Here is a 23,115-nt window from a genome sequence, read left to right as displayed (position 1 = left end):
TTTTCTCTCTCCCTGCCTGCAAACTCAGCAAGTTTCCTGCAGGTGTGTATGGCACCGAGGCAGATGGGCTCTATATATCTTGGTTGGATGATACTGGGAGGCATGAGTCATATATTTACTAGTCCGGTTTTGTTGGGATATGCGTTTTCCCTAAACCAGAACAGCGTTTGGATTAGACAGTTAGGCTGAATTCTGCTAGCCGTGTAAAGAGTCAAGCGAGTGGGGTACGCACAATAAATCACTGGGTTTTCAATTGAAATCAGCTTCGAATGAGCCAGCATATTTCCAGCCCCCAGCCGGTGCATGTTCACACCTGCAGAATAGATTTATTTTTGCTCTCCATCAACTCATTTGGCTGAAGACCATGACCTTGTTTTGTCCTCCTCAGTGCCCTCAAATATCATCACCGCTGCCAAAATTATAGAAAGCCTATAATGACAGGACAGCTTGCAGGAATGCATAGAGATTTTGCCGATTAGCACACAACGGAAATGCGTTTATTAGTTTTGTAGTGCATTGTGAGCATGCACTGAAGGTACTAGCAAACAGCAGTCAGCATACTCAAAGAATACTAACAGCTGTGTCTGTTCTGGTTGAGTAGAGGCAGTATGCCCTCAACAGGTGTTTGCTTAAGCACCAATACCATTAGAGATATCTACATTGCATAGTTACACAACAAAAGTAACCTCATGCCCTTGTACAGTCTGTTAATTTGCTGATTGCCAAGTGCAGTATGCCTGGTGGTTGAAAATATCCCCTTATGTGTAAAAGTAGAACAAAAACAGAAATCAGATGTGCACAGGGCTTAAAATGTTCAATATGCTTATGTTATACCCGAGTCGTACCAGAAAGGCCCTTACGTCCGCTGTTTTGGATCAGATTGCTGATAAATGGGATGATGTTGCGTTTGGCCTGTTTAGACAGCTCAAATTTGATTCAAAGTCACATAAAATTCCATTGTTTGTATTATAGCAGTACATTTCCTGGAGTCCTTTTTTATGGTCCTCAGCACTCATGGGAATAACACAAAAAAAAAAAAAACCAAAAAACAGCAGCTAATTCCCATTTCAGTTTCCTGTATTGCATCAATCATTATGACTTTAATTTCTAAGATTTACTCCTCACTGCAGTTCTGTCTGTGTATAAAGGGTCAGATTGTTAATGTAACTAAATCTTCGGAATAACTGTGAGATATAAATGACTTCTCGGTTATTTTTCTGGATGAAATGAACCAAGAGAACAAAGTTTAGGAAGCCACAGTAGGAGAAGTGCATTTGCAATCACTTGTAAGAACATCAATGGGAATATTTAAGTAAAGCTCAAAAGGAAAGTTCAGGAGGAGCATGTTCATCTCATCCTGTTAATCTCAACGCAAGTGTAGTTAAACAGCTACTTGGCTCACTTTTGTGATAACTGCTTCAACACCCTCCACACGCCTTTATCTACCTTTATTATACTTAGATACTAGGGATGCTACAATTCTCAATATAATATTGAACTGTTCAACATCCATGGTTCAATACACACTTTTAAACTGCGTTTTTCTGGTTTTGCATTTCAATAATTTCCGTGCATTTTTTTCTTTCCGAATTCTCTGTTGTGTGTGCCCGTGAATTTACGTGCTGAGATGATGAAACACCTCCCCACTGAAAAAGAAACATAAAGCCAAACATCCTCCCTTGTAATAACTTGTAATGAGAAATGTTTCTAAACCTGCCGTCCAACAAAACAGTACATGTTTTCACTGTTGGTTCTTTCTTGACTTCATGTTTCATCATTCATCATCTTTTTATTCAGCTACAGCGATGGCTGGATGCCTTTGTCTGTTTTATGAGTTCTATTCTGTGATGCACATGTGGAGTTTCTGCGCGAGGGCACACATAGCGCTCGATAGTGTCAGTCAGTCATATTTTGTGTAAAAATAGGAAAAATAATATTTATTTGTTCTTTTTTGTTAATTTGTTTTAAAAATCACATTTTAAATCACACACACACACACACACACACAAAATAAATAAATAAATATATAAATGTTGTGCCAAACCATCAGAATCGAACCAAATCAAAAACTGTGAAAAAAAATAATAATAATAAAAAAAACCTGGTATATATTAATACTTAATTTCATGCTATTAATTTTAGCTTTATTCTTTAAATAATATATTATTTGTATAATATTTTCAAATGATACAGAACAAAACTTATTTATTATTATTATATATTTTTTTTAATATGGTGAACTAAAATCTTTCTATAATCAAACAGAAAATGATGATTTAATGCCTTCACTGAGAAAAACCAATGGTGGCTGGGAAGCTGGCAATGCACATATTTAAATAAATGCAATCTATTAAATAATGTAACACATTTGAATAAATGAAACATATTGTAATAAATGTGCTGGTGTCCTCGTTTTTTTTTAATCTGTTTGCCTGTTCATGCATGCATAATTTTCTCTGTGATTTCAGTGGATCCGTCGCAGGTTGGGAAAGGAGCGGCTCTGATCACAGTGATGGACATTAATGACAACGCACCAGTCTTTGCCATAGAGTACGAGACCATCCTGTGTGAAAGTGCTGGGCCAGGACAGGTATTGTGGCTCTTGATTCTTCAACAGAAAGGCTTTCATAACCTGTATAGTCAGTCCAGTAAACAGAAATAATTATTCATGTCACAACTGTTCTGATACTGCATGAAATTATTTGTGCAGCATTACTGTTGGAAGCACCTAATAAATAAGAAGAGATCTCATTATGCATTGTCAGATTATGCATTGCAGTGTGCAGATTAAGATGGTTTAAACCAAGGTTATAATAATGCGTCTTTTATTTTTTCATTAGTTTATATGTATATAATTTGATATCCTTTATCAGAAACTCAGCCAGAAAGAATCTGGACCTTGGTTGCTGATCCATAGCCAGTAAAGAGCAGCGAGAGCCACAGATGGACAAAATGATAACAACAGGATTCTGGTGGCTTTCTGCTGCAGATCACTCTAATCACGGGATCAAAACATTGTGCGCTCATGCAGAAAAAGCTTTACACCGATGCAAATGAGACAGAGGTGACTGTGGCATGAAATTGGTTTGTTGGGGAGCGTGGCATTGTGTCAAGTAGCCAAATGTGAAGTCCTTCAGCAAGCAATTGCAGAACACATACACAAGCAAACCAATGGGTTTCTCATTTTCGAGCCAGCAGCATGCCCTGATTTAAACACATTCTCTGTCGCATTCATATTCCAATGTTTGTCAGAACGTCATTACTAAGATGAATGTGGTATAAAGGGCATTACGAATGCTACATACTAAACACTCACTTTGAGTGCATAGAGGAAACATTCTGGACCTTCGTTCAGTCCTAATGGGAATGATAAAAGCCACTGACAAATTTTGTAGCATGATGCTCCATTGATCTTGAAAGCGCTGGGTAATGTCAGAGGACCAACACCAGTGGTGAAAACATGACTGATTCTACTCAACTATAGGTGCCTTTCCCTCCCAGAGCGTCTACTGCATTACCAATCTCTAAAAGCTACACAGAAAGAAGTTCATGCTTATATTCTAATACTGCATTTATTTTCTAATTCTGATTCTGATTGTATTGTATTATAATTTTCTCTATCTCACAGTTGTCACAACTGCATTTATTTATCCTAAAGGTACAGGTTGTAGGACCTGCCACTAGAGGGCGCACTACCAAAACAATAACAATCGCGTGGTTTGATGACGCTAAGAAGGAGCGTGGAATGATGGTCTTCTAACACAATAATTGGGCATACATAGCAAACGCGAGTTCAACGATTTGCGCGAGTAGATAACATACAAAGTCAATGCAAAGACGCGGTCAGACTATGGATCAGACGCTTCCTCGCGTGGGTCTAGAGACGCGATGTCCCTCGTTTGGCGTGTATGCCTCATAATACTAATCTTGTTGCTCGTTATAATAACATACGTTTTCTGTAAAGATACGAATCAAAACAACTCACCTGTTGAGTAAAACACAAGTGAGATCGGCAAAACGTGCAAGAAGAAGTAAATAAGGAACTGCTTGAAGCAAGCTGATGGTTTGCTGGACGCTAGACACTACTTCCGCATTTATCCACAACACTGTTGTCATGTGGTTTCTACATCAGTAAAGGCGGTCACAAAGGGTAACTAACGTCATTTACAGACGACTGCACTGCCCCGTGTCACTGTTTAGAATGGGAATTTTCTCATGATTTACAAGTAGTTGAAAACATTAGAGATATTGTTAGTAATCAGCTGGACAAGATATATAACACTAGCCTAGTGGTTTTTGGATATTTTACTGCAAATGTCTTACAAATTGTACCTTTAATGTGTGAATTCATGTCTCACAGATTTCTCATAATTCTGACTTCGTCTCACAACTGTGACTTTATATTTCAAAATATCAAATTTATTTGTCAAAATTTGGGTCTAATTGATTGTGTCTATCTTCAATGTTTTTATTAGTGTATCAGAAACAGACTTGATCTGATCATTTCTTTTGGGAGCAGTCAAATAATACCAAAGGATGTTTTTCTTTTTCTTAAGAAAAATAATCCCTCCCACGAGAGCTCTCAAAACAAAGAGAGAACAGAACAAGGCTACAGGGTTTACTGAGCATGAGATACAATCCCCTGTAGTGGCATGATTGTTGGGGCCATAACAATTAGTCCTGGCCTGCCTGTGTCCCAGACCAACAGGGAACCGTGTTTGTTTTGTCTAAATGAAAAAGTGATGGTGGGCTCTTTTCACAAACGCTTCCTCAGCCTTGAAACACATTACCATAGTCCCCCAAGAACAGTCTCTATGTGTTTTGGACACCCCAGATTTCCATCACTTCTAGCTTTCAGAGATCTCTCTCTCATATTAGACGCTAAATTACTTTCCCGCTTCTCCGAGGAACAGTAGAGCGGTCTCCCTTTCTCTGAATAGAAATGAGCGCGCCTATATTTTTTCATAATGATATATTTTCCCCTGTGATTCATGTTCCCTTCCATATCTTCAGCCATGGGAGTGCTTGAGCGATGCTGCAGTGATAGTCTCGATAGCATGGATCTCTCTTGTGATTCTTAGCACGATGACTCTGTCCTTATAACGGCCCTTAAACCATTGTACCTGCAAAACAGCGGCTTTCAGACATCCTGGAGTGCTTTTGGAGACCAAATCTGAAAGACAAAGTCTTTGAGTGAGGCATTCTGGAGTTGTTAGAAGAAGAATTGTGATCAGACAGAATGTTTGCCGTGAGGCACAATATCATCAACAAACAGTGATGGCACTTTTACGTTCTTTGTCACATCAGTGCCTTGCAAAATAGTCGCAAATGCTGTTTGTCTATTTGCATCTGAGGTAAAATAGGCTCTTTTTCAGCGAGCCTTCATGTGTATATTTACATTGTTATCTGCAAGTGTATCTCCACTTTGTTGTTTTCATACACCTCATCTGCATATTTGTATATTTAGAGCTTCACACCTGCCAGACACTCGGAAAGAGACTGCTCTTTAATTTGAATGAACTCCTCAGAATTGTCTGGAGGAAGAAGGAATCGTTGCATATAGTTGTGTGGTAAAACAAAAGAAAGCAGGTTTTGAGTGCAAATAAATCTTTTCAATTTTATTCTATGTGCTCACTTGCTGTGAAGTGCAAATAAAGTACATCATTTTAGAGTTTCAAAATTAGAAAGCAATTAGCACAAAGTAACAAATAATAATAAAGTCTCTATGTGTTTTTAAAAGTTGTGCTATTTTTGTTTTGCACGGTCATAAAAATGCAAGACGCTAAAAAATAATGCTTTGGCAATTAAAAAAAAAAAGTGAAAGTTTGGTTGGATTACTAACTTTATGACTAATTACTTGTATTTGAAAACATTGTTAATGCACTGTTAATATCTTATTTTCCTTAGCAGTATTGTTTATTTAGCGCAGTTTCATCTTCACTCTTGCCATCAATTCCTTAACATTTAAAGAATGGTCTTTAAAATTCTGAAAACTAAAAAAATATCTGTAGATGAAGTCAGTTGTTGGATGACTAGGCAATCATAATCGCCCATCCCTTATGTACATGATACGAGAGGGAATATTCCCCATCATTGCATCCGAGTCTAAAACAGATGGCTTGTTGAAAAAGGTCCCCAGATCCCCATCCAACAAGTGCCAGTAATGGGGTCACAGGCACCAAACGTATGTCTTCACCTTCGTTTCCTAGCACAAAGATCTTTTCTCTGTGCCCTTGGTTCCTCATTTGTTCCTAATATGACTTCTTGAATTTAATAGAACCTTAATATGAATTGAAGCTGTGGTCTCTAAATGAGCCAGGTGATTTGTTACAGGTGATTTAACAGATTAGATTATGAGGAGTGAGTGTTTTCCCAGTTTTTTATTTTTTTATCTCTTTAAGGTCGTCTATATTCTGTCCTGTTTCTTTCTGCCTCAGAGACATGTTCAGCAGTGGTAAGCTGACAGATTGGTGTTTTAAAGCACTCGTGACTGCTAACTCTCCATGGGCAGACTCACCACGGTGAAGATTTCCCCCTCTCTAAAATCAGGTGGCACAGGAGAGATTCCTTGCCCTCCAGCCATTTTTACATGTACAGCAAAATGCTTAAATCACTCATATTTTTTCCATATAATGCACTTCTTGGCTACAGAATAGCCATTTTGTGTTTTTTACAGTATTATTCTAAAAATGATTTACTTTTCCACCTCTTCTCGGTTGGTAAATGCAAAATCAGGTTTTGTTTAAGATGCTCTGCCTTGGCAAGATGTTCTTATTCATTTTAAATAAACCCATTGCCTCAATGATTTTATCAATACACTTTGCATTCGCTTTAATGGACTATCTGTAATTAATTGTGTCACAGTTTACTGTAATCAGCGCTCAGTGCTGAGGAAACATCCTGCTCTGCTTGTGTCGCTAATGCAGGTTTTTAATAGCGCAGCGTTTTACGATTTCAAAAATATTTACAGATAAATGATAAATCAGTCAGAGTTCCTATCGCCAAATACTCACTTAGTATAAATGGAGGGCGGTGTTTAACAAAAATAACTAAGTGGAGAATTAAAGCGCTGAAAAGCTCTTGGTTAGTACAAGGTCATATTCCTCGGGTGAATGAGGAATTGACACAGGAGTGTCCGCTAGTCACAGCTCCGCTACATTCATCCTGTGTGTAAGGTTTTAGGAGATTTTTCAAGCAGATTGAGTTTGTGCTGACTGCAGCCTGACACAAGGGAAGAGCTGTGCACACAGTATTTAACCCAGCCAAAGCCCACAGATTAGGCCACAACAGTGTGTCAGGAGAATCTTCTTAGCGTACCACCTGATGGGCCACCCTGATATTCATCACTAAAATGCAGCACTTTGCCCAGCTTTGGGAGTTTCAGTCCTGATTTAGACCGGGATGTGCCCTCTGCTTTGCTAAATCCCTGGATACCATATGAGCGTAGTCTCACTCAGATAGCTCACTGGCTTGGTCTATCCTCCTGATGTTGGTTTCAGAATGATTTAAACTTGAGAATAGTTTTTTTATTACTTTTTTTTCTCCCAGATTCACCACCTTGAATTCGGCCGGTGGTTGACTTTTTTTCTGTGTTTTAACAAATGCTTATAAAAAAATTGCACAAAAAAAGGTTGTTGTGGATGGTAAACATATTTGCAAATAATCTAGCCCTATTCTGTAGTATCTAAATAATTTAATTAAATGAAATCTATTAGTTCATTTGATTGATTCACTTTGATTATAGGAACAAAAGCAGTAACACTCAATTGCTTGAAGAATTTGTGAATATGTTTGTACAGTGTATGTTCAATCATATATTAATTTAATTTAATAATCATAATTAATTGACTTATTCAGTGCTTTAGCCTGCCACAATAATGCAATGTCTTAAATAATCTGCCCTTTGGTGATTTTCTGGTCATTTTAATTATTGTTTACCAATTAATAAACATATCAAGTAACTAATTCCATTTATGAAATATTCAGGTTTACCTATAATCTCAAACATGTATTTATTATAGCAACACTGCAGTGTTTTGAGCGAGAGAGCTGTGGATTATTTAGTCTGGAGTGAGGCAATAACAGTATTCATCTTCTTGTTCTTTACTTCCTCTTCGACACTGTCTTAGGTCATTGAAACCATAAGTGCCGTGGATAGAGATGAACCACCCAGCGGGCATCGCTTCGTCTTCTCCCTGACTGCAGAGACAGCTGGGAACATGAACTTCACCCTCCGAGACAATAAAGGTATGTGATTTCATTAAGACAGTCTATAGTGTATCCTCTAAACTCTTCTAATTCCTAATAAGACCAAAAAAACTTCATTTTATTCATCTAAGTCATTAATTTTTTTTTCACTTTTCACATGTTCACATATATCTCTTTCTCTCTGCAGATAATACCGCGTCTATTCTAACTAAGAGGGGTGGTTTTCAGAGGAGGGAGCAGGCTATGTTTCGACTGCCGGTGTTGATAGTGGACAGCGGGACCCCTGCTCTCAGCAGCACTAACACGCTGTCTATTCGAGTGTGTGACTGCGACCCTGATGGGACGCCCCAGTCATGTGGCACAGAGGCCTTCATGTTATCAGCTGGACTTAGCACTGGAGCTCTCGTTGCCATCCTGGCCTGCATCATCACTTTACTTGGTAGGAGACATTTAACCCTCCTGAACACATAGAGCAATGGTTAAAAGGATAGTTTATGTTAAACTGTCATCATTTATTCACCCTCATGTCATTCCAAACCTGTATGGATTTCTTTCTTCTGCTGAGCACAAAATAAGATATTTTGAAGAGTGTATAGGTAGCCAAACAGTTGATAGTAGCCGTTGACTTCCATATTATAGAAAGAAAAAAAACTATGGAAATCAGTGACTCTAGTTTCAATGGTTTGTTTACTAGTGTTTTCAATGTGCTCATGTGTTACACAGAAGAAAAACCTTAATACAGGTTTGGATGAAGTAAATGATGACAGAATTTTCATTTTTAACTATCTTTTAATCATACTGTCTGAATTAACAAAGTGCTGCATTTCTTTGTTTACTTGCGAAACATTTCCTCTGTCTGCCATACATGTGAAAAAAAAAGGTTAGTCCTGCCTCAAACTCATGCCATTGGTTGAACAAGTGTTGCTTTGTCTGGCTGGTCAGGATGATCAAATCATCAAACAAATAGCTTTTTTATTTTTTTATTTATTTTTTTATGAAACAGCATTTAGCTTTTATAATGTGAATATTCAGCATGAAAGGATGTAGGGTGAGAGTTGATGTATTCATCAGGGTTTGATTTAACTGATATAGAAGAAAATCGTTTCAGAGTCTGAAAAAGTTACATTTTGACAAATGTATTTATTATATAAAAATATATATATTTATTATGTATGTATAAATACATATATACATATATATACATATATACATATATATATATATATATATATATATATATATATATATATATATATATATATATATATATATATATATATATATATATATATATATATATATATATATATATATATATATATATATATATATTTAAATACACTACTTGAAATGTTTGGGTTCAGTCCATTAAGAAAGAATATATACATACTGTATATATAAGATTTCTACAAGCATTTTATTGAACAGAAGTAATCAGTTTCAAATAAATGCTGATTTCTTTCATTAAAAAATGACCCTAAACCTTTGAACAGTAGTGTATTTTTATTTATTTATTTATGGATTTATTTTTTAAATAATGTGAAAAATCATGCACATTTGGACCAGGGACATTTATTAATAAAGCATAGGGTTGATTTTGATTTCATGTTGTCTTTAGGACAAAGCTAGTGCTTTCTGGATGCAGCTTCCAATCAAAGGATATGTGTCCATTTATTGTTATTGTTTAACAAAACATTTGTTAAGAGCTTTATTGCATTTCCACCTCCCCCGTACTGACATTTAGCACACAGACGGGCTGCCATTACTTTAGAAGTGCTGGCACAACAGCTCCAACAGTTGGGACGTGGTGTGCGCCGAGAGGTCTGCTTGGCCGCAATTGACTTGTTTACCCTCTCCAGGGAGGCTGCTGGTCTGTATGATTACTTATTATTTGGAGCCTTATTAGCTGATTGTTTGATGACTGACCTCTACACTGTATGTACCATTCACTTGGACTGATTGGTTGACTGACGTGTCTTTGTGTTGATTTGCTGACCTGAAGACTGCACAGAGGGAGTGAATGCAGTCCTGATGGCTTGATTGATTTCTTGATTATACCATCGATAGGTTGTCTCTCTGCCTGTGCTGGCGGTGTGGAGATCTGTCCGTGGACACAACCACAAGTCTATTTGCTGACAGATGTTGTCTCTGTCTTTGAAAAAGGGTGCTGTTATTGTGACAAGACGGTAATTTGTGTGTGCACACAAAACTTGAACTGAGCCGCAGTAATTTCCATTGTATGATTCCACTCTTGATTCCACTTTTTTCAGAGTGCACAGATGACAAATAAGTAACAAAGGAAGCTCTGTCTGCTTCCTTGGTGCCATTACAAGAATAAACTAGTTTATGAGGTGCCATATAGGCCAAAATTATTGAAAAGCCTCTTACAAACACTAATGAAAAAAAAAAAAAAAAAAAAAAACATTGATAAACCTCATTCATATGCATAACTGAAATACCTCTTGCATACTCTAGTGAAAACATTGATCAACCTTAGTGAAATTCATTCATAAGCATAAGTGAAATACGTAAATATTTCAGTAGATGATGAGAGCTAATTTCACTTGAAATGGAAGCTGTGTCAATACTTCCATTAAATTTGGCGTTTATCTCACAAACTCAAAGATAGTAATATTTTAACACCTCAGTCGCGTAGGAGTCATTCTTGTCTACACCTGCTCCAGTGTTGAAACAATAGAGGACTGATGACAGCTCATTCAGGACGGGTCTAAGGTAAGACGCCAGTCCAGTCTGTGCTGAAACGCTACTGTCAATCAAACTATTGTAGGAGGGTCCTCTCTGTGTGATGTCACAAAAGAGATCAGCTCAATTTGAGAAAGGGGTAAAGATTAAAGTAGATAAGAAAAAAAAAAACCCTGGGTGGATTTTTATCATTATAGGCTGGTTGTGTACACACATGTTCCAAAACACATTTCAGTTCAAACAACTTGTAAAAGTGCATGTAGCATCCGATGTCCCCTTTAATGATTTACAATACTTAGTCCTCTTAGAATTAAAAATGTTTTATGGATTAATTCATCAAGGCATTAGGTACATTTTACATTTAAAGACTATACTATAGAATATAATGGGGAAAAAAGAGTAAAAGGTACTGATCATTTTCTGCCAGGATATTATCCATTAATTTTTCACTGCGGAAATGTGGAAAATAACCTAATTACTAAAGAGTAGTAGGCCTATCCATGGATTTTGGCAGATTGTAATTTGTTTAACCACAGTGTTACTACAAATATGGCTAAGGTTAGTGTACCATGGTTAATTTTAATACGTTTTCCATTAACCCTAAAACACAACACAATGCAAAATTAAAAATACCGCCATATACAGTACAGTACACTGTATTAATGAAATTGCAGAGTGAAAGTTAAATAAGCAAACACTGACCGTTGCCTGGTCTTTAATTGCTAGAGGGGGAAAAAATCCCTTATATAACCTTTATTTAACAATGGGATTCAAATTTAAAATGGTAACTGCTGAATAGAAATTGAAAACAATGAAGTAGCCTACAAAATTAAACACTTGTTGGATGTGCTAAACAATGTTGGACATGCTCCTCAAGAGGACTACAGTAGCCTATTATTAAAGTATCTGCTGCAAGCAGTTCTTCAAAATACAACTCTGCTGTTTATGTAGAAGAAAGATAATAAGCCAATGTAATAATAAATGAATACTGATTTGCGTTATGTTAAATGCAGGGAAAATCACCAATTTCTGTGAAGTATTATGAAGAGATGCTGATGTCCGTGTTGTCAGTTCGGTGGCGCTAGCAAACACGTCCTCCCCGTGCAGTCGACTGTCGAGTCAGTCTCAGAGCCGCGCCGATGACAGGTCACAACGGACCATGCTCTGTAGCATCCCGCTGTTTTCTCCCACTTTTGGAATTGTACTTGACAACTGTAAAATGTTGTTTATATTACTAATAGCTTCAGACAACTTAACGGCTAAGCGCCATTGAAGGGTTAAATTAAATGGAGTGTTGACACAGCTTCCGTTTCAAGTGAAATTAGCTCTCATCATCTACTGAAACCTTTACTTATTTCAGTTATGTACATAAATGAAATTCACTAAGGTTGATCAATGTTTTCACTAGTCAATGGAAGAGGTTTTTCAGAAATGCATATGAATGAATTTTTACTAAGGTTTATCAATGTTTTTCGTTTCACTAGTGTTTATAAGAGGCTTTTCAATAATTATGGCCTATGCGGCCCCTCATACTAGTTCATTTATATCTCTATAGAGACTTTACAACTAGATGGTTGATCTGAAATAATACACTACAGTGAATCCAAGTGCAATATATTTCAATTTCACATTCCTTTAGAACTCTGCTGTTCTCACACATGACTTGGAGCACCATATATAACATCACTTCAAAAAAAAAAAAAAAAAAAACTCCAGGTAAAAAAAAAAAAAGGGGGGGGGGGTGTTGGGGGCGGGGGGCAAAACGGCATGAGACATTATGACTTGATTTCAGTTTTTTTTTTTTTTTTTTTTATGTATACCCCATTGGCAAGTAACTTGTTCATGTTTTTATTAAGCAAGACAAACAACTTGATAAAGGGGTTAAAAATAAATGTATGCTGCCATTTAATATCTTACACAGATTTGCTTTGTAATTAGTACATTTTATCTTTTTGAAGGACGTTTTAGATGTTTTTACTCAACAACAGTGTTTTTGCGTTGATTCTTGCGTTGTTGCCCTTCCTCAGGTTCAACAGGAACCTGTGAGAAATGTCATCTACTCTAAACAGCACAGCTTATGACCCACAGTGGCATACTCCATCCTCATGTTGATTGATCGTTGTCTTTAAGCATTTTTCATCTGAATCTGAGCTCAACTAACAGCTGTAAATGATGTCAAATAGTCTGTGGTTTGCCGTCTCGTGTGAATGTAGGCTTCTTCATTGCCGCCACCCTTACACCCGTCTCCTCCCAAACTACACAAGTTGGATTAGACCACTGCGCTGCCTGATCTGAGCAACTCAGTTATTTTTGGCAAAGAGAGTCCGGCCCCAGGGGCTCGAGACTGCTCACTCATGGTTGAAGGGAGGAGGAAAAGAAGGAGGATGGCTTCAGAGGAGGAGAGCTGCAGAGGGAAAAAGAATCGTCTTTTTCAGCTTTTATCTTATTTAGGAGTAATGAATCAACAAGCTTTTTGCCTGCCATTGCTTTAGCTATCAAAGCAGCGAACTAAAACCATGCCAGGGAATGAATGATATACAAGGACATGTCAGTTCCTTTTTTTTTTTCTTTTTTTGTCTAATCACCCAGAAATGAAAATGCTGACATTATTTACTCAGCTTCATTTTATTTCAACTTGTATTTCTATTTTTTTCTTTCTTTCGTTGAACACAAAAGATGTTTAAGAGTATGTTAATGCTGCTCATTTCCATAAACAGCACACTTTTAAAAATTAAGGTTCTTATAGTTGGCATGCATGGAACCTTTCCATTGAACGAAATACTTTTTATGGGTGGAGAAAACTTTTAGAATCTTTTAGAATCTTTAGAATTTCTTTAGAATTGTAATGTTCTTCACACTACGAAAAAACATGTTTTGTTCACTTAAAAAAAAGAAAAGAAAAAGAAAAATCTGTCCACTGAAAGTGGATGGTGAGAGGACATCAAGCTCCCAAAAGCACACAAATCATCATAAAAATGGTCCACGACTTATTCAATATATATTCAAAGGCTTCTGAAGCTGTTGTGTGTGAAAATAGTCATTATCCACTGAAAATCAACCTTGACAGTTGGTCACCATTCACTTCCATTAAAAGGAATAGAGCACTTTCTTTTCTGGTATAAATAATTCTTCTAAAACTTAAAAAAAAAAAAAGTTTAGAACAACATGGGGCGAGTTGATGGTGACAGATTTTCATATGAACTCTCTATTGCTTGCTTGCCTAGTGCTATTACAACATCTCAGTTGCGCTGTCAAGCCCAAACATAAAATACTTGATATAAAGTAAGTGGAGTTCAAAAGAAGGGATTCGACCGAACTGCTGCGCTAAACACATTGCTATTTATCAGTGTTTGTATAAAATAATCTAAAGGATTTCAGGAGCGCGTATAACGTGATGACAGCCGCTGCGTGACTAGTTGTTCTGAGGAAAACCCTGTGCTCATTATTTCAGTCTTAGGTGGAGGAACACAGAGAGTTTAGGTAAGCCTGAGGCACTCTGATGCATTGATGTCCACGGGTCACCCTCGCAACAGTGACATCACCTTTTCAATCCCTGCTCGACCAATCGCAGGGCATTTTGTCTTCCAGGCCCGTTTCTCCTATAGCCTCTGACAGTGCCAGTGGATGGTAGTCAGTAATACTTATGAGGGCCCTTAAGGCGATGTAGTGTGCTCTTACATCACCCAAAATAAATCATATTTTATTTTGCAGGTAATGTTGCCACTGTGAAAACACAGGGACCGACAGGTGTCATAAAGCACAACACCTTGTGTTGGGCAGCGGGATAAATGTCAACAGCCAGATAGATCCGCATATCGCCAGTATATCTTGATTGGTCTTCACTGCCCTGGGCTATTGGCAGTTGTTGAGATATGTGAAGGGAGCAAGAGAAAGAGAGGAAGGGAGGGAAAGAGACAATGAAGGGCAGAGCATAATCTAGTAGTCGCTGCCTCATTTTTAAGAGGTCGATGAGAACGAGGCCCCCGCAAAATATCCCACTTGTTGTTTAATTGATTCTGGATGACGGATTGTTTTCTCAATCCAATTACTGCAAATTGGGGATAATGTTAAATTGATCTGCTGCTCCCGTTGAACATCCATCTTGTGTCAAAACTGTAGAGAGGGTAAATCAAGCCTTAAAGTGGATGCAGTTTGTAACAGTTAAAAGACTTAAGTCTGCATTAGATCCATATAACTCCTTGTAATCACATAACAGTGGCTTAAAAAACTCAAACCTTGCATCAGGAAAAAAAAAATCTTTCCCTTAGGGATACTACAGCTCATCACTGGAGCAGTGCACTTAAAGAGACTTCTCCGTTTCTTATTTACCCTAAAAAGTTCTGAGTAGTGCCCCGAGGGTACATATTACTACTCAAATGTACTAATATGCACCTTTTAGGAGTAAATAGGGTTTTTTGAATAAAACAAGGCTTCGCACAAAATCTGATTTCAGCAAAATATGAAGTATTTGTTTTAAACCGAGTTGCTAAAGAAAAATGAACGGTTTTTCATGTTGCAAAAGTGCTTTGTTTTTGCCCTAGAAAATATTCAAAACATAACTGTATAAATATGATATGCATGTGTACATTATTAATGGATAGTTCACCCAAAAATGCCATTTGCCATTAGTTACTCACTGTCGTGTTGTTCCAAACCACTATGACACCCGCAAGATATTTTAGTATAATGCTGCTCTTTTTGTATATTAAAGTTTTTGAATGTGTTATTTAAAGCATTCAGAAGAATATATCAAAAATATATCAAATATAGTGCAAAATTGAAGTACCAAGTAGATTACCCAGTAATAAAAGTCATTTCATGTTTTATTTTCTGTTACACCCTAGAAATCACACTCAAAGCAACCAGAGCTGCTTTACAGAAAGGTATGATCACATTCAGGATTTCTAAGAAAAGATTCCCAGATCCAGAAAAATACCAGCAATTTCATACATAATTTAATCCATATGTACATAATAACTGAACTCAGTACAAACTTCAGTACAAACTCTTTGTCCAATATGTTTTCAAGGTTGTCTCCTTTACTATTGTTATACCATACAGAGAAGTTTCTGTATTTAGTACAGCATGCACTATTAAATATGGATGTTCTTTATTGGCATTTATGGTTCTGTGAAGAACTTTTAAAATACATGCAATTTTACTTTAGTAAGGCTAAAGGCCGTCAAGCTTCAAAAAGTGAAAAAAAAAAATTCTATACACGTTCTATACAAAAGCTTGAAGTGAGGAGAATACTGAAATGTATGTATTTATTTATTTATTTTTAATTTATAGAAAATCTGGCCTTGAAGCCATGGTCACCCTTCACGTACACTGATTGTATTAAATATCCTTGTGTGTTCCACAGAAAAAGAAAACCGGGGGGTTTTAGAAAGACAAGAGGTTGAGTAAACAACGACAGATTTGTCTTTTTTTTTTCTATTCCGCTATCTTCAGTTGTATAGTAGTTTCTTTGTTTTCACCATTAACCCTAGTGTAAGAATGTTGCTCTTGAATTTAAGGCCGGTATTGGCTTTGCTTTTGTTTATATCATTCCCGGTGTGTATGTGTACTGTGATTATGACTGTACACGGGCAGCCGTTGCCTCGCCAGCCCACTCGCCCAGCTTGTCTGCCCCTGCAAAATGACACTAGGCCTGAGGATGAAGTATGAGACTTTGGCATCGTATTTCACACTCGCTGTGGCAGGCCTGAAGGATGGATCATTAGACGTTTGCCTCCCTTTTCCCTCCACTCTATCTTTCTCTCTCTCACTTCAGCCTGCTCCCACTTACACCTCCTCTTTCTCTCTCCCTACTTTTTTTGCTCCCTTCCCTCCCCCTCAAGCTTGGTATTGGCAGCCAAATACACATATGCGCTATCTACACTGAGAGAGAGAGAGATAGACTCCCGTGGGAGGACTGTGTTGTGGCTGCACTGTAAGATCCCTCGCATTCATGGTCTGAGAGCGGCAACATGGAGGATTGGTTTTTGCATTCCACACACCACAAAAAATTGATTTATTTCCCTTTTTTTTGTGCATGTGTCTTATGTTAGTTATTTCTCGCTATGCACTCTTTTTGTGTTGACAGAATTTCTTCCATCTCTTTCATGCCATCTTTCTCCGTGCATTTGATCCCCGGTTTGAATCGCCGAGACACACGCCTTTTGTGTGATGGTGTAGCCTTGCCTCTTGTTGATAGTTTTGATGTGCCTGTATACGGGGGTCTGTGCTTTCAGGGCAGGGTGATATTTTCCGACTGATTTACACGTACAGTAGGCATATGCCCCATTCATTAAAAGGATTTAATGCTGGCCTTTTTCAGAATAAGCAGCTTGTGTCTGAGTGGGTAGGAAGCAAGTGGTCGTTAAAGCCCCATATTTACAGCACACATCCTGCTCTAAATCTCGCTCTTCGTGCATCTATGTGTTCCTCTCTGTCTGTTTGCTTATGTTCACACATGACAGAGCACAGAGAGAGAAGAAAAAAGTGCTAGCATGCGCTTAAATCTCAGCCACACGTGTGTTTTTGTGCGCGGATAAGGGTCTGTACGCTTAATAACCGTTGTAAACAAATATGCAGGATAAGATAAGATCCTTTAACACCTCCTGCTCCCAGGAGCACCTCCCATGATGAAACACCTCTTGTCAGCAGTGTTATTAAAATCACTACTACCCAGTCTGATGAACTTATTGATAAAACTAATGTACCAGATCTGCTCTAATTGAACTGTAGAGATAATTCAGCTTATCTTTCATTTTGTAGCTTAAAGTGTCAGGCCTTGAGGCAGAATTGGTCTATAGAGTGGAAAACAATGAGAAAGTGATATTTTGGTCCAGTGTCATAAATATCGTTGAGATACAGTCATGGTCGAATGCTATCTGATTCTACACCTTTTATGTCTTCGCTTATCTTGAATGGAGGGTAAATGGACTGCTTGAAAGGGTGTGTGTGTGTGTGTGTGTGTGTTTTAAAGCTTTGGTGCCTCTAAATCTTTCCTGGTCCCTGATATTTCATGGAATTGTTGTTTACGGTGACAAGGACATGAATCTGTAATGAAGCAATTTATTAAACATTCTACTCCCATATAAAAGGGGTTTGTTGTTCGCATTGTTAGCAAATTGTTAAACCGTAATGACTATTTGCTTGAGGTGTAAACAGCACTGTGTAGCTATTTGTTCCCCAATAGTCAGGTGGAAACTAACTACCAATAAATGCACTTTTAGAGAAGTGGCCTTGAATTTTTCTTCTTTTTCTTTTTTGTAATGGCATTTTGAAGCAAAACTTAAATTGTATTTTCTTGTAGAAGCAATAAACAAATTCAGACAGTAGCGATGTATATATAAATTAACTATAATAGTAATAATAAAAACAAATTATGTATACTATTAGTAAATATGCTATAGCCAGTAAACAACATGCATATTATTATATTACACAATAGTATGTTACAACATTATAAACCATATAATATTATGATTTACACACACACACACTATTTTACTATAAATACTATTATAAAAAGAGTATACAGTAAATAATATGTATTATTATGTCATCATATGGTTAAAAAAATGTTTCTTGACAGATTTGTCGTTGCCACTTTCTGCTCAGAAAAGGCTGCATTTTTTATTCATTTTTATTAAAAAAACAGTAATATTATGAAATATTATTATAATATTATAAAATAAAATACATTTATGATTTGTATGTATACAAACCTTTCCTAACATTCTAAATGTGTTTAATATCACTTTTGATCAGTTTAATGCATCCCTTTTTATTCAAAGTATTGATTTTCTTTAACAACAACAACAAAAGTCTCAAACAAAAAATGTTTGAACAATAGTGTATACAATGTGTATTGCCTCTGTAATGCTAACATATGATGTCGCTGGCGGTCGCTCTGGTTTGCTTATACTACTAACGTGTGATTCTTTTGGCTTTGATTTGCAGTGCTGGTGCTGCTGATTGTGACAATGAGGAGGAGGAAGAAGGAACCTCTGATCTTGGACGAAGACCGGGATGTGCGGGAGAACATTGTGCGCTACGATGACGAAGGCGGAGGTGAAGAAGACACAGAGGCCTTCGACATGGTGGCTTTGCGAAATCTCAATGCGGTGAGAGACGGCAAAGCCCGCCGAGACGTCACCCCGGAGGTGCCCACCCTTTATTGCTCCCGCCCTCCCCCTTACAAAATCACCCCAGACAACGGGATCTTCCGGGAGTTTATATGGGACCGCCTGAAGGACGCCGATGTGGATCCTTCTGCTCCTCCCTATGACTCCCTGCAGACATACGCTTTTGAGGGCAGTGGCTCAGTGGCTGAATCCCTTAGTTCCCTAGACTCCCTGAGCACAGACTCGGAGCAGAACTATGACTATCTTAGTGACTGGGGACCTCGCTTCAGGAAGCTAGCCGACCTGTACGGCCACGGCGACAGCAGCAATATATTCTCCTCCTAGCCGGGACTAAACTTCCTGCCAAGGTCTGCTCAATCAAGGGCATAATGGAAATGAACAATGATCAAGAGAATACCACTGACTCATTGATGCTTGACAGAAGGGGGGAGCAAAAAAATGGTAACATTCAATGCACAGGGGGAAGTTATATCTGCAGAGAGCAGCAGTTTTGATAACGAATAGACGGTGGAGATTCGAGTCTGAAGCACTTCTATTTAAATTGCAGTTCGTTGCCAAGTCTGGACTTGGGGTGTGGTTGCAAGCGCCCAAAGAGCGATCTTCAGGCCCAAGAGAATAATAGGCAGTGGACAGCAGGGCCATGTGGGCTGGTCCAGGAATACCAATCGTTTCAAAGAGAAATCTGAAGTGCTCTCCCCATGGTTATAAATGAGAACAGTGTCATCCAGCTAGCCATGCTGCAGTGATGCTCGAAAGATCAATGTTTCTGTTCTATCAGATGTTTCTATGACTCATAGGCTCTTGGAAAAAAAAAAGTCAATATAAATTCAGCAAACGAGTACACTGATATCTTTTCCAAATGCATTGCCTTGCGAGGGACTGCAGCTGTTGCTTTGTAAAAAAAAAAAAAAAAAAAAATCCTTTATGCATTGCTTAACGTTTGTTATCAGGCCTTAGTTCCGTGGCAAAATTTGGGTCGAGGTGCATCGCCATCACCCCTTCTGAAGTACCCCGCAGTTCCACCGACCAAAATACAAGTCAAACTCATAGTGAATAGATTTTGATGTATCAAGCAGGACAGGTTTAATCACTGAGAATGTATATTACTTGCCTTTCAGTTGAGGCTGTCAACCCGAGTTATTTTGAGACGTTATTTTGTAAGTTTGTAGAGAGATCCCTTATGACAGCGAGCGTTTGAAGGGGAGTCTTTTGTATTAAACCTATTCCTTTCTTCGAAAACCTCAGTCTCAGCGGAGAAACTCAAAGCGCCAAAATGTTTTTGTAGTGCTTTACGCTGTCCCATGTACAGGTTTTTCTTTTTTTTTTTTTCTGCAGTGGTTCTTGCTGAATATCTTGTGAGCGCTGTTTGTTTTAAAGCAGGCCTGTTGTCAGTTTGAGTCTGAGTTGCAAACTGTAAGAGAAAAAAGAATGTAAAGACATTACCCTAAACAATATCTGGCGACGTGTGAAATGGTGTATAACATACGGACAACACAGACCTTACTACTACTACTACAGTATATTCAATGTTTAGCTGTTGTCCGACAGGTTATGATCATGATTTTGAAGTGTATCGATATGAAATGACAGTAACACATGCTCAATCCTAAAGCTGGGAAGACATTTTGTACAGATTTTTGTAATAAAGCACATTAATTGCAGCAAACGTTGTGGCCATTTCCTCATGACTGCTTCCATTCATTTGGACTGCCAGATGGTGGTGCATATTTTGATGTGGAGACCCTACTACTAAAGTGGCTGCTTTTGTTTGTGGAACAGGGTTGTTTGCACACAGACATGGTGTGTAATCAAGACTAGCCGAGAGAGCCAATGGAGCCTTGAGTTTGATGAATGACACAAGGCTTGTCAGAGCATTTAAAAGGCCTTTGCTAAATTAGCCTCCAAGAGAGGAGATTGATGATTCAGTTAGTGAATGCAAACATGCATCCAGATATAAGACTGCGCATCTAAGAGCGGGTGCGCTACAACACGGTCGGACGTGAAGCTTAGGCTATAAATTGTCTTGCATGGGCTAGTTAGATCCCTGCAATGAGTGTGTTTAAACTGAGTCTAGTCTCTCTGTTGGACTCTTACACAGCTTGACGTGTTAAGATGGCAGTTTTTCCACGAACGCCTGTTGCAGCCCGGCCTGCGCTATGGCAGTGTGAGATAGCTGTGATCTTTTCTGAGTCATGAAACATGCTCCATTTTGGTTTCTTCCCCTACAAATTCTGGCACTCTGATAGATGCTGTAAACTGTTTTTCAGATGGCATAAATGTTTGGAGATTGAATCTCAAGTGTCCAAACAATACACGGTTTCAATTTGTCACTTTTGTTCACACGCGCTCAGTATCAACTGTTGTTGTGCCTGTCAAAGTCGGGGATATAAATTCGATTTGAATTCAATAGGATATTTAGTCTTTTTTTTCCCAGTCCGGATGATTATAAAGTGATCATTTTATGCCGTCAGTAATGGATTTGGCTTTCAACACGAGCGATAACTTGTCATTTTGTTTGTTTATCAGATTAATGGTAATAAAGACTGAGAATACTGTCTGTGATCATTAGAGGGAAGCTGCTATCAGAAAGCAAATGTAATTATTTGTTAACTGGCTCGCTAAATGAAAACTAAAAGGGCAATTGAAATCTCGTTTGACTTGGCACTAAGTAATGATAAATACAGTTTTAATTAAGCAAGTCAGTGCAGCGAGCAGATAATGCAAACAAAGGAGGATAGGGTCACCCCATCACTGTTCTCTTTACAGACACGAGACTCTAGAACACATATATCAAAGGGACTGAAAATCAATGTCGCCTTTTCTTTTCATGAGTTTGATTCTGTTTACTTTTTCCGAACTGGTTGCTGTTTGGTGCGAGATTGCGGACGTTATTAGGAAATGATCTCATAAGGCACATGAGAGGAATGCTGGGCTTGTTACAAGTGGCAGGCAAAAGCAATGGAGCTCAATAAAACACACTGAAAAGAAAACTCATCTGTTCACAGTTTCGAGATCTCAAGCAGACATTCGTCATTTATTCAGAATAATTATAAGAACAGATCTCAATAGAAAGCCCTCTCATCCTGTCTTCTGTTTATTTTTTATTTACTCCACATTGAGTTATGTCTTTTTCTTTATGACTTCATACATATTTTCATTCAGTAATGTGAACTTGGTGTCAGGCTGAGAGTGAATGCCCGGATTTGTCTAAAGGAATGCTTATCTTTCATGTCGCAGACAATCAATGCCCTGATATTCATCAGGGTCTTCTCAAAGACTTGGTATAAAGAGGGACATATTCATGTTTGCAAAGGAAACCACTTCAATTTCTATGTATAACTTTTAATCAAATAATTGATATTGTTTCGTTGAGAGTACAGTGCGAGGACATTTCAGCTGCTCAGTTACTGAGTGATTCAAAAGTCTGATTAATGACAACTTCAGTCCAGTGGCTGATTACTTAAATTAATATGACTTAGAAAATGAGTTTAATGCCACAGAAGTAGTGCTTACTTTCTCCTCAGTTGATTAGCATGATTTAAAAAGCAGTTCTGAAATGGCACTTATAGCATTAAATGTTGCCTTTCCTGTGATGTTTTTCTTATGAAACAGGAAGTTTGAGTGAGGCATACTGACAGACATGGCATTTTTTTTTTTTTATAGCAAACAGAGTGCAGGAGTGCCTGCCCACTTATTAAGCTTGGTTCCATAAGGATTTTTTTGTTAAGAGTTACAAGCCATGAACTAAAAAAACAAAAACAAAAAACAAAAAAACAAAATTAAAAACAATGGAGAAATACATCTTTTGAAGATGCTGATTTTAAAATATGCATATATACTGTATACAAATATTTAAGTACACTGAGAAAATCTGCATCATTTGCAAAGCTTCATGGGAGTGCGTGGGCACTAACGGGTTTATTTTGGTTATTTTTCTTTGTTGCAGTTTCATTGAGATTTCTTTGCAGAATCATGGACAATGTCCTTTTTCATCTGAAATTCCTCTGTTGAATATGTAGTTGAAAAATGTGGATTGATGGCTTGAACAAAAGTCTATGCCACCAAA

General features: G+C 37.8%; 1 protein-coding gene across 1 annotated transcript in view; it reads left to right on the top strand.

Moving 5' to 3' along the window:
* Positions 1 to 20,735, top strand: part of cdh7a (cadherin 7a) — a 52,018-nt gene extending 31,283 nt beyond the window's left edge. The window contains exons 9-12 of the mRNA XM_026252733.1: positions 2,469 to 2,590; positions 8,130 to 8,247; positions 8,396 to 8,647; positions 18,865 to 20,735. Of these exons, the coding sequence (XP_026108518.1) occupies positions 2,469 to 2,590; positions 8,130 to 8,247; positions 8,396 to 8,647; positions 18,865 to 19,373 (1,001 nt within the window). The 3' untranslated portion in view covers positions 19,374 to 20,735. The remainder of the gene's footprint in view (positions 1 to 2,468; positions 2,591 to 8,129; positions 8,248 to 8,395; positions 8,648 to 18,864) is intronic.
* Positions 20,736 to 23,115: the final 2,380 nt, after the last annotated feature.

This window comes from Carassius auratus, unplaced genomic scaffold (assembly GCF_003368295.1).
Source record: "Carassius auratus strain Wakin unplaced genomic scaffold, ASM336829v1 scaf_tig00031651, whole genome shotgun sequence".
NCBI lineage: Eukaryota > Metazoa > Chordata > Actinopteri > Cypriniformes > Cyprinidae > Carassius > Carassius auratus.
Note: the sequence above shows the minus strand (reverse complement) of the source record. Positions and strands in the feature narration are given on the sequence as shown.